The 12,547-nt window shown below is 50.6% G+C and overlaps 2 protein-coding genes across 4 annotated transcripts in view; both read left to right on the forward strand.

The window, feature by feature from the left end:
- The window catches only part of DVL3 (dishevelled segment polarity protein 3), a 53,564-nt gene extending 48,207 nt beyond the window's left edge, over positions 1-5,357 (forward strand). For 2 of the 3 annotated variants that reach the window (XM_081190212.1, XM_081190210.1), the window contains 2 exons: positions 1,151-1,543; positions 1,979-5,357. In XM_081190212.1, the coding sequence (XP_081046338.1) occupies positions 1,151-1,543; positions 1,979-2,010 (425 nt within the window). In that variant the 3' untranslated portion in view covers positions 2,011-5,357. Of the gene's footprint in view, positions 1-1,150 lie in introns of all 3 variants that reach the window. The other variant, XM_081190211.1, reaches the window with a different exon arrangement.
- Positions 5,358-12,293: 6,936 nt separating this feature from the next.
- AP2M1 (adaptor related protein complex 2 subunit mu 1) overlaps positions 12,294-12,547 on the forward strand; it is a 30,202-nt gene continuing 29,948 nt past the window's right edge. Inside the window, exon 1 of the mRNA XM_081190469.1 lies at positions 12,294-12,445. The gene's annotated coding sequence lies outside the window, so the exon portion shown is untranslated. The remainder of the gene's footprint in view (positions 12,446-12,547) is intronic.

Genomic DNA, 12,547 nt, shown 5'->3' on the forward strand with positions numbered 1-12,547 from the left:
ACAACTATCTGACTTTTAGAAGACATCTGAAGGAAGCCCTGTTTAGAGAAGTTTTAAATGTTTGATGTTTTATCGCTTTATTATTATTGTAATGGGTTTAGGGGTTGCTCGTGCGTAAGTTGCCGCCACTCCTGGCTAGGTTACCTGGTTGAACCCTTTCTGACTGGACAGCCTCTAGCTTCGTGGCTGTCTCAGTCGCTGGCAGAATCCGTCAGTGGGCGTTTCTTGAACTTCTTCCAGCACAAAAGTTCTTTGACGCCTAGTCTCCCTGCGCGGAAGCCTTCTGCACAGGGAGGGTGTGGGCAGCGGAGGACCCGTACTCTCTCCGCTGGTCTCCGGCGAGGAGTCTTGGAGCCTCCTCTCCGATTCCCCCATCTGCCCCCCTTCTCCACTGGTGTTACGCTGATTTCCTTCCCCAGCAGATGGGCTGCCTCTCTCCCTACTGGGACCCTCTCTGGCATCTCTCTGGAGCCTTCCCTCCGCCTCTAGCTCCGATGGTAGTTCCCTGACAATTATTATTATTATTATTATTATTATTATTATTATTATTATTATTATTATTATTATTATGTTGGGAGCTGCCCAGAGTGGCTGGAGAAACCCAGACAGATCGGTGGAGTATTATTACTATTATTATTATTATTATTATTATTATTATTATTATTATTATTATTATTATTATATCCTGGGAGATCTGTTTGGCTCTTGCCCTGGCCATGTTTTAATGCTGCCTGGTGGGCTTTCTTTATTTCTGAAGGCAGCTGTTTATAGGGAAGTTTTGTAATGTTTGATGTCCTACTGTGTTTTCATTTACTGGAGGATGCCCATAGCCTTTTGTTATACGATTGCCACTTTCCTTCTACTGGAGATCATACAACAACAACAACAACAACAACAACAACAACAACAACAACAACAACAACAACAACAACAACAACAACAACAACATTAGTATAACACCGCTTTGCTTCCTGCTCTCCCCCCCCCCCCCAATTTGCCTGGCTTCCCACTTTTGTGCTGCACTTCCATGGACTTTGGGCCCAATCCAGCAAAGTTACAGTTGAAGGCTCATGTGAGGTTATTCCTACCTATTCTGATGGGCCTGACCCAAATATTCTCTTGTCCCCCCCCCCCCCAATTTCTTGTGCAGGAAGCCGGAGCAGCGGCTCCAACCGCAGCGGCAGCGAGAGGAGGAAGGAGCGAGAGCCCAAGGCCGGGGAGTCCAAGTCGGGCGGCAGCGGCAGCGAGTCGGACCACACCAGCCGCAGCAGCATGCGGAGGGAGCGAGCGGCCAGCGAGCGCTCGGTGCCGACCAGCCAGCGCAGCCACCACTCAATGGCTCACAGCATCCGCAGCCACCACAGCCAGCAGTCCTATGGGCCTCCCGGCCTGCCGCCTCTCTACAGCCCTCCCATGCTGCTGATGCCTCCGCCGCCTTCTGCCCTGGGACCCCCGGGGGCTCCCCCTGGCCGAGACCTGGCCTCTGTGCCCCCTGAACTGACGGCCAGTAGACAGTCATTCCGAATGGCCATGGGCAACCCCAGTGAGTTCTTTGTGGATGTAATGTGAAACGCCGCCCCTCCCTCCGCCTGCCTGCCGCCCCCGTTGGTTTTGTCTCCTAGGAACAGCCCGGCCTGCGGGGGATTCCTTTTCTTTTCTTTTTTTGGTCTTGGCAATTATGAAAAGGGAAAAAAACCCCCGAAAATAAACTGAACTAAATGTTTTTGATTCTAATCCCTGCCTGCAAGAGGGCCCGGCAGCCTCGCCTGAACCACCCCTGGACTTGATTGCAGAGGCGCGTCCCCCCCCCTTGCTTGTGCCAACCCCTCCCCCCATAACCCCTTCTCTAACCCATTAATCTGCATCTGCCTGGGGACTCTGCTGCTCGCCTGTGTTTTCCCCGCTGGCTCACTTCTCCTGCCCTAAACACATGCCCTCTTTCTTCTCGCCCCTTTTTGTGTCCCTCTCTGTCGAGCAGCCAAGAATTACGGGGTGTTTGACTTCCTCTGAGCTGGCCGCCCGTGCTGGGGAGAGCCGCAGCGTGCTGTGGTGGTTTGGCTCCCCCACAACCGAGGAAGATGCAGAGCCCTGCAGGCAGGCACTTGGCCATGTGGGGGCTGAAGATGGCTTCTTTCCATCCTGGTGGAAGGTGCCCCACCTTATCCATAACCCCGGGAAGGGAGCAGGCTCAGATCCAGCTGTGCCTTCAGTCTTCCATCTGATAAGATGTAGCAGCTTGGTGGCCATTGGCATGAGGTTGAGAGGAGAGCTCCCACCTTGCCAGGCAGGTGAGAGTTCCCCTTGAGAGCTTCTCAGATGGTGATAAGAGCCGGAAGCCGCCAAAGAGGCTCACACCCTTGCTTGATTCTTCGCCTCCCATGTCTTGATTAGCGCCAATAGCGAGAGTGCCAACCCCCAGTATCCATAGTTCACGTTCCTGAAGGTACTACAGGTACAGGCGCCCCCCTTTCTAATATGCTTTCTTTCTCTACCCAAGCACTCATGGTGAGCCATCTTCTTGCTGTATCTCTTTGACGTCTGGTGGCCTGTTTAGTAGAGCCTTTTTTACTGCCACCTTTTCACACCCAGGTCTCTCATGTGCCCATCAGTCCGTTGTCTCTTAAGCCGAGCTGTTTTTAGATGCTCTCTCTCCTCAGCCTGCTCCACTGTTTCGTTTAAATGCCTTGCATCCACACTACATAACCCTGGCAGTAGTATCCCTTGGTATTTCCTCTGCCCACCTCCCCCTCTTCTTTGTCTCCTACCTCTCTTTCATCCTTCCTTTTCTTTTTAACAATCCCAAAACTGAAAAAGTGATGGGGGGGAGGAAGAGATGGGGGTGGGGAGGTAGACAAATATCATCAAAAAGATAATTTCATTAGCACAAATAGTATGAAATAAGTTCTGTGGGATACAGGTTTTTAAGCAGAGGTTGGAAGGCCACCTGTCATGTATGATCTAGTTGCGATTCCTGCATTGCAGGGGCTTGGACTGGATGAGCTTCCAACTCTACAATTCTATGAGGATTTTAATAAAGCAACTTTTGGGGTCGTCATGGTTGTGAACATGGGTGGATCTGCAAAATCAGAAGAGTTGCTGCACTAGGCTTATGTCCCAGGGGCCAGATGAGTTGCCCCAAGTGGACCCCTGCACTATGATTCCCAGCAGCAAAATAAACAGTAAACCTATGCGGTGCTCCTGTTCACTGTTCCTGTCACTCAGCATTGTCCTCTGCCATGACGCTACAGTCCGTTTCCCTCCTCCCCCAAACATTCATTCATCTTTCCTTGGCCATTGAGAATACACTGAAATTTGTATTGGGTTGTTTTTAGGGTCTCCCTCCCAAAAAAGTATTTTATGTACTCCAGCAAATATCAGATTGCTGAGCCTCCTCCCTCTTGGATGCAGAAGTCCAATAAATATTTTAACTGTATTTTTAACCATAACTATTCTCAACCATAGCTGCTTCTAGAGCTGTGCTTAATTTGCCCAAGAGCCAAATTGTTTTGCTGCAGCTCCATCACCCAGGCTAAGGATCAGTGGGGAGTGGCTGTCTGTCCATAGCTTTTTCCTCTGCTACTTTTTAAAGACTTCTGTGGTGATCTGTAATCATGGACACTTCCCTTTGATAGCTGGGGGACAAATAGAAAGTTTACCAATGAACTATGACCACCTTTATTCTGAATGTGCCCAAGGTTAGCTGAAGCCTCACCCTTAACTTAGACCAGCGCATTTTATGCCAGCTGTTATGCCACTACCCATCCCAAACTGATGCTGAGCCATGCTTGGAAATGAGGCCTAACTTTTCACTGTTGTGTATCGAAGAGGGGGCTTTAAAAATGTACTCTCCAAGCTGAGTGCTTGCTTCTGCTGTCCCCACCCTCTGAACGAGCACCAGCACACCAGTGAAAAGCAAGTGAGCAGGACATGTGTAGAAAATAAGGGCTCACTCTTGTCTCCCTTGCCGTCCTTTCCTTAGCAGCTGTTAGGCCTTTCTGGTTTCTTCCCTTTTCTTCTCGGACACAAGTGCAGCAAGGTTTGGGCTTGAAGGCAGGGGGAAAGAGTCCCACAACCAAGCCCAGACTGCTCTGTGGGCACACTGTGTATTTCTTGGGTGTCTGGGATATAAGCAGGACGTCTGGCTTACCCGCATTGCTTGCTGCTGTGCTGCAACATAGACACGCCAGAATCGCACATGGCAGAATGTCAGTTTCCAAAACATTCCTAGCCCTCACACTTGCAGAGGGAGCACAGTGGCCGTGTTTGCTAAATCATAGAAAATGCAAATGGTTGAAGAAGGGATTTAGGAAGTCCAGAGACATCTTCACCCAGTGTAGTGCTGTGTCCTTCCTTGTGGATTCTGTTTAACCCCCTTGCCTTTTCTATACTTGTCCTCTCCACTCCCTGCATTTCTCAGTGAATCCTAGCCCATCCTTCTCAGCCACCCATGCTCAGAATTTCTTACATCTGCAGGCAGGGAAGGCTTGCAATAGAGGAGTTATACTAAACTGCAAAGCACACAGACAGTCATGCGTGACTTTACACAATTTTCACGCAGTTTCCCGTACAGAAGTTCCTGTAGGAAACTCATCACACGTGAAGCAATACTTAACTCTGCTTGCTATGGCAGAGATTTGTTCAGTGGAGAATTCCAGAGCCTTTGACCATCCCACACCGATGCAAAAATTTGTACGATTTATCACAGCCCACCTTTAGCTAAACTGCTTTTGTGCTCTTGCCAAGGACCTGGTTGGGAGAAGCATCCTCTATTAGACGGTACATTCTAGTCCCCTTGCGGCCCATAACCACCTTTGGCCTTCCTGCCATGCAACAGTTGTCTTCTGCACCAAATATCAACCGTTTTTGGAATGTCTTGTGGGGCTTGTTGTTTTTAAGATTGAAGTGTTCCTTCACTCCTGCTTTCCTCTCCAGTCCAGCATCAGCTCCCCCTTTTTTGCTAGTCCCCTACACCCACCACCGTGATGCCAGTTCTTCTACACCTTTGCCACTGCTCTGCTCATTTGGTCTTTTGAACCATTTGCCCCCTTTCTGCCTACCATTAGTCTCTCTTTCAGGGCATTGCCCGTGATCTCAAGTGTCAAGTTGCCAGTCCTCCCTCTCTCCTCCTCCTGGTGCTATATTGCCATTCTGTCTTCCCTCTTCCTCCTCCTCCTCTAGTCCCTTCCTCACCTGGTACTACGTCGCCATCATGCTCTCTTTTCAACTCCTTTCCCCCCACTTTGGTGCTATTTTCTCTTGTCACACATATTGCCCCTTCCCTCACGCACCCTTCGGTTTTATATAAATTGAAACCACCCTACTTGTTTTTATTTATAAAATAGTTTTATTGGACTCCACCTTGCCTGTGTGTGGCTCATTTTTGTCAGTGTCCAAAAGATTTTACCTGCCCCTTGTACACATGACACCATCATAATCATATACAGTCGTACCTTGGATCCTGAACACCTTGGTACTCGGACGTTTTGGCTCCTGAATGCAGCAAATTCGAAAGTGAGTGTTCCGGTTTGTGAACGTTCTTCAGAACCCGAATGTCTGACGGGACTTCTGCGGCTTCCAATTGGCTGTGGGAACTTCCTGCAGCCAATCAGAAGCCACACTTTGGTTTCCGAACCTTTTGGAAGTCAAACGGACTTCCAGAATGGATTCTGTTTGACTTCCAAGGTACGACTGTATTTTTTTATTATTAATTATTATTATGTATGTGCTGCCCATGTGACTGGGTTGTCCCAGCCACTTTGGGCGGCTCTTGACAAAAAATAGTAAAAAAACACAATACTACAACACACACTAAAAACATCCCTCAACAGAGCTGCCTTCAGGTGTCTTTTGAAAAACACATAGCTGTTTTATCAGTTTGGCATCTGCTGGGAGGGATTCCACAGGGTGGGCATACTGCCGAAAAGCCCCTCTGCTGGGTTCCCTCTAACCTCCCCTCTTGCAATGAGGGAACCACCAGAAGACCCTTGGCACTGGATCTCAGCGTCTGGGGCACTGGATCTCAGCTCTGGCCCCATTCACGTTTTCAGCTTTCATTTCGCTATAATGTCTACACACCCACATGCTTTAATGCTTATGGAAATGCCCCTTTTGGCTCCCTCCTGCTTCTGGAGTAGAGCCCAAGCACTGAATGAGGTTTTGGAGCAGTGTCTTGGGAAGCTGTGGCTCAAATGTAAGCCTGGTTTCCAGGGAAGACCATTGTACAAAAAGGAGCAATGGGACAGATAGGAAGCAGGGGAAAGAGGACCAGAAAGCTGAGATGTTAAAAACAAAGGGGGAATGGAATAGAGAATAAAATACCAAGTGGACAATAAAAGAATGGAAGAAAGGGATGTGTAAAATAGAAGGAAAAGGTTGTGGAGAAAACAAGCAATGGTAAAATGGGGAGTGGCTCTTCTGAAAAGGCAGGTAGATGTGAAGGAGGAGGTGGAGCAACACCCTGCACAAAACGGCAGCAGCACACAAGCCACTTTCTGCTGTTCACCAACACCTGTGTCAGCTCCCCATCCCAGTGGTTGTCAGTGATGTCTACAATTTTCCATCCCTCAGCAGAAGAGTGAACTGGAAGGAAGGGAAAGATGCAGCAGGCTCTACCAGCAAGCAGCAGATGAGTTGCATTTATAACCTCACAATGTATTTTGACAGTACAGCGAGCTTGGGAAATTGAGAATTTTCAGGCAATTATCTGTGCAAACGGGACATCAAGATAACAAGGCACTGGTGCACTTCAAGTCAATGGGAATAAAAGCAGCAACCTATTCTGCCTTGCTCAGACCACACCTGGAATACTGTGTCCAGTTCAGGGTGCTACCATTTAAGAAAGCTGTTGACAAGCTGGAACGTGGGCAGACAAAGGTAAACAAGACGATCAACGGTCTGAAAACCAAGCCTTATGAGGAATGGTTGAAGGAGCTGGGGATATTTAGCCTGGGAAAGAGGAGACTGAAAGAAGATCTAGCCAGTGTTGGGTTTTTCTGTGGGAACTCAAGCACACTCGGCACGTCCATCTTCAGATATCTAAGGGGCTGCCACATGAAAGATGGAGCGAGCTTGTTTTCTCCTCTGGGTGGTAGGACCCGTACCAATAGATTCAAGTTACAAGAAAGGGTGTATATATAGGTGTGGGGGTGTCGTATTCAACTACCGTATTTTTCGCTCTATAAGACGCACCAGACCACAAGACGCACCTAGTTTTTGGAGGAGGAAAACAAGAAAAAAAATATTCTGAATCTCAGAAGCCAGAACAGCAAGAGGGATCGCTGCGCAGTGAAAGCAGCAATCCCTCTTGCTGTTCTGGCTTCTGTTATAGCTGCGCAGCCTGCATTCGCTCCATAAGACGCACACACATTTCCCCTTACTTTTTAGGAGGGAAAAAGTGAGTCTTATAGAGCAAAAAATACGGTAAGTTTTACTCAGAGCAGATCCACTGAAATTAATGGACTTAGCCATGTTCATTCAATTCAGCTAGTGTACTCGGAATAATACCACCCATCAACTACACACAAACAAATGTTGAGAAAAACATGTAGTACATGCTTCTGGAACTATACGGACCACTTCAGAATGCAGGCAGTGGATCGTTTTTCTTGAAGAGAGATTTTTCTTCTTGAGCCAGTCTGTTCAGCTGCTATGCCGTTGCTCTGTTGGCAAAAATAAGTCTTGTGGCTCCTTAAACACTATATTGGGGGCAGAAACTTCATAATACTGCTACCCCTCTGTCAGCTTTTTTTTTTTTTATGTACAAGTCTTTTTGAAGTGTAGGTGTCTATTTTAAAAAATAAAACAGACAGGACAAGCCTTTGTTTTGTGGGGGGAAACCCAAAAATGATCAGTGTTCTTTGGCTGCCTCTAATTCCCTTTGTTTAAGTTTACAGTGGTGCCTCGCAAGACGAAATTAATTCGTTCCGCAAGTTTTTTCGTCTAGCGAATTTTTCGTCTTGCGAAGCACGGTGTCGGAAAAGTTTTGGAAAAGCTTCAAAAATAGCCAAAAACTTCAAGAAAGGCTACCACGCCGCGTTCTATGAGTTGCTCCTTGAAGTCAAGTCGCAACTGTATTAACGGTGTTAAGAAAAAGGAAACAAACTTGCAAAAAACGCAAGACGTTTTCGTCTTGCGAAGCAAGCCCATAGGGAAATTCGTCTTGCGAAGCAGCTAAAAAACCGCAAAACCCTTTCGTCTAGCGCAGTGTTTCCCAACCGGTGTTCCGCGGCACACGAGTGTGCCGTGAGACATCGGCTGGTGTGGCGCGAGATGCCTGGAGGGAGGCGGGCGAGTCGGGCGGCGAGAGGCGGGGCGGCGGCGGCGAGGAGAGGCCGCGCCTCCTGCTGCTGCCTGGTGCTCCTCCTCGCAGCCGGCAGCGCTGCCTGGGCGCCTCCGTGCGACTCTGCCTCGCTGGGTTTGGTCTCCCAGCAGAGACGGGTCACACGCGCACCTCCCTCCCTCCCTCAGCCTGCGCGGAGGGAGAGCCAGAGAGAGGCATCGCTCCTGCGCGGCGGGAGAGGGAGCAGCCGGAGCGATGCCCCAAACGAAGGCATGGGACCGGAGGGGAAATCCTCTCCGAGGAGGATTGAGCGCAGCTGAGAGAAACCTTTCGAGGAGCTGCCGTGTCCCCTGGAAACCCCCTTCCCAGCTCTGCCTGCCTGCCTGCCCAAAGCTTGGAGGTTCCCCGGCAAGGGGGAGGGGAAAAACTTTCACTTTTGTGCGTCCCTCCCGGCGTGACGCTGCGCGCTGACGTCACGGGGCGGGGCTTTAATGGTGGTGTGCTGCGAGATTTTTTTCAGTAAACAGGTGTGCCGTTGCCCAAAAACGTTTGGGAAACACTGGTCTAGCGAGTTTTTCGTCTTGCGAGGCATTCATCTTGCGGGGCACCACTGTACTTGAGTTGCTTGGTGCTATTTACAGTCAGACATGACAGTATGGCATGGATATAAAATATACATGTCATAAATGCCCTCTAGATTATGTTTGTTAGCTGTCTGTGGGGTATACATCTTAATGAATTACAGTGGCCAGGTCTAAAGCAGTGTTTCCCAACCGGTGTTCCGTGGCACACCAGTGTGCCGCCAGACGTTGCCTGGTGTGCCGTGGGAGGGAGGCGGGCGAGTCGGCCGGCAAGAGGCGGGGCGGCTGCGGCGAGGAGAGGCCGCCCAGCGCGGGGCTCTCGCCGTCTGGCTGCCTGCGTGGCGCTGACGTCACGGGGCTGTAACGTCGAAAGAAACCCGGGAATCCAGGCTGCGGACAGCCAAACTTCGCCTTTTCTCTATGGCCAGCTTTCATCCTATCATATGCTAATACGTCTACGGTTGAAGCTGCGGAAGGGCGGAAGTTCCTGCGGGGAAGAACCGTCCAGTGAGCCCCGCGATCTTGGGAAGCTGAGTTCCCCCCTCGAGAACCGCCCCTCTCCCGCCGCCCTTCTTCTCCGCTGCCCGCGTATGATCCCGCCGCGTAGCATCCTCTTGGCGCCCAGAGCCCGGGGGGCTTCCTGCTTGCCATGGTGAGCGGCAGCAGCCTGGCGGCGGTAGCTGGCCTCGCAAAAGCTCCCGCCGCTGGAGGCCCCTTTGCGCCCGCCGGCCGCCTGTCGGCCGCCTGCTCCTGGGAGTGCCGGGCGGACCTGGCGGGAGTCCTGCGCCTCGTCCCGGAGGGGGAAACCGACGCCTGCGAGCCCCTGGGACCCCCGCTGAACGGGTGAGGAAGGCGCCCGAGACTGGGGGGGGGATACACACGCCCCAGGTCACGGGCCTTCCTATTCTCTGGAAGGAGCCCCGGGAGCCGTGGGAAGGAGGCGAGGGGCAGCCGAGACGGGGCCTCGAGGGGCTTGGCGGGGGGCTGCCCCTCTTCCAGACACCCCCCAACCCCCCAGAATGACCGCCAAATGCTGAACATCAAACAACCACAGAGGCTTCCGCGTCGTGACTCAGCGGGCAGAGTGTAGGTGTGTTTTTGCACGAAAAGGATCCCAGGCACATCAGTTCCCGGCGTCGATCCCTGCCTTGGAAACCTTGGAGAGCTCCTGCCCTCCAAGGGCAGACCCGCCGCTGTCAACTTTTTCCACATTGAACCCAAACACATTGCACTTGGGGGACCAGCTTCTTAAATCTTTGGCCATATAGTTTGCACGGTTGCACTTGGCACTGCGACCCAATTTGGATCAATTGGAAGACCAGTGGGTGTAGCAGCAGCCTGGCAAGAATAGGCTCTTGTCCTCATTCCACTTTTTCAATCCACCCTTCCCCCTCTGGGGTAGCTTTCTTACTTGCTCTAGAACAGTGGTTCCCAACCTTTTTTTGGGCCATGCCCCACCTAAACATCTCTAAAATCCTGCCCCCCCCATGACGTATAATTCTTATTATTCAAAAAGTGAATAAGTAAAAAGTGACCTTTCCCCATCTGGCATGGTGGTGTGCCTCGAGATTTTTTTCATGAAACAAGTGTGCCTTTGCCCAAAAAAGGTTGGGAAACACTGGTCTAAAGAGAACAGGTTATTTAATGGGCATATAGAAGATGGAATTTATACATCTCTAACAGGTGTAACGGGCCGTGGGGGGCGCTGTGGGTTAAACCAGAGCCTAGGACATGCTGATCAGAAGGGCGGCGGTTCGAATCCCCGCGACGGGGTGAGCTCCCGTTGCTTGGTCCCTGCTCCTGCCAACCTAGCAGTTCGAAAGCACCTCAAAGTGCAAGTAGATAAATAGGTACCGCTCTGGTGGGAAGGTAAAGGGCGTTTCCATGCGCTGCTCTGGTTCACTAGAAGCGGCTTAGTCATGCTGGCCACATGACTGGAAGCTGTACGCCGGCTCCCTCGGCCAATAAAGCAAGATGAGCGCGGCAACCCCAGAGTCGGTCACGACTGGACCTAATGGTCATGGGTCCCTTTACCTTTATAACAGGTGTAAAGAAGAGGGAATTTCAGCAAGTATAGCTTGTCATATAAGCTACTAGTAGTGCAGATAGGTAATCTAAGACTAGAGCCTGGGACTTCCCCTCCCCCTTCCCTTTAAGCATCCATGTGTATTACTTTACTACTGAATCACACAATTAACACTTTCCTTCTCCCACCTGCGGCCAATTACTGCTGCATCCCTAATAGGGCAAAACCAATTTGTCATTCCTTGTGTTCTGAAGAACACAAATCATAACACCATCAATACAGGAAATAAAATGCGAGTTTTGCTTCTGCCAGCTTGATGCACAGGTCCTTTCAAATGAGCAGTTTTGTTTTTAGAAATATATAATACATTTTTAAAAGTTACAAAAATTACTGGAAGGAGCATCCATGAAAAGGCTCAGCCAGCCTCTCCCCTGTTAAATGTTTTGTATGGTTCAAAGTAGGGTTGCAAATTTTTCTTTTACTGTTTTGTAAATGGCTTTGAGGGTTGGTTTTTATTGGCAGTCAAGTGGTGAATAAATTGTGTGCATGCCTGATGATCGTCTTCCAAAGCAACTACTCTATTCCGAACTTAAAAATGGAAAGTGTAATGCTGGTGGTCAACAAAAGAGGTTGAAAGACTGTCTCAAGGCAAATCTAAAAAAAAATGTAGTATAAACACTGACAACTGGGAAACACTGGCCTGTGAGCACTCCAATTGGAGAACAGCCTTTACCAAAGGTGTCATGGGCTTTGAAAACACTCGAAATCAGGACGCAAGGGAGAAACGTGCCAAGAGGAAGGACCACACCGTGATCAGCTCCTACCCGGAAACCAATTTCCCCACTGTGGAAGGACGTGTGGATCCAGAATAGGCCTCCACAGTCACTTATGGACTCTTTATTAAAACTGTGTTTATGGAAGGCAATCTTACTCAGCTACAAGCGATCGCCAAAGAAGAAGAAATTTTACGAAATGTCACAGTTGGGTGGGGCGGGGGGAGATGTCCCTCCCTGCCCCACTGCAACCTCCACCTGCTGAAAATCCCTCTGCAAAAAGAAAAAAAGGCAACCCCCCAACTCATCCCTATTAAAAGTGCAGGAGACTCGTCCACTTTTCCCACTAAATAAAAATAATAGAAAACCAAGTACCCCGCCCCCCCGCCCAGTATGCAACGGCGGCAGCCTAATCATCCCGTAAACAGGGTCTGTAATCGAACGGAGAGATATAAACTACACTTCCCATCGTGCCCTGCACGCCACCTCCGCCTCGAATGGAATCCGCGATCTTGAGCGTTGCATTCTGGGCTTAGCAGCAGCAGCAGCAAGCGGCCCCGCCCCTCCTCCCCGGCACCCGCTCGTCCTTAACCACCATCCCGAACTCACCCTAAGGAGGGCGGCGGCGCATGCGTCCTGGGGCCCGGGCGCGACCCGCGCGTGCGCAGTGGCGGCGGCTCTGCAGTGATAGGGGAGGGGGAGCGGCCGCCATCTTGCCAGTCGGTGCCGGAGGGGGCGCAGCTGGAAGGACCGGCAACGGCAGCCGCCTCAGCGACGGCGCCACTAGGTGAGTCCGGCCAGGCGGTGGTCGCGGCCTTCTTCTTCTTGCGGCCCATTTGCCGGCTCTTTCGTCGTTAGGGTGGTTGTCATTGTGGCGCCTTCTCCTCTT

The sequence above is a fragment of the Podarcis bocagei genome, assembly GCF_964188305.1.
Source record: "Podarcis bocagei genome assembly, chromosome: 4".
Taxonomy (NCBI): domain Eukaryota; kingdom Metazoa; phylum Chordata; class Lepidosauria; order Squamata; family Lacertidae; genus Podarcis; species Podarcis bocagei.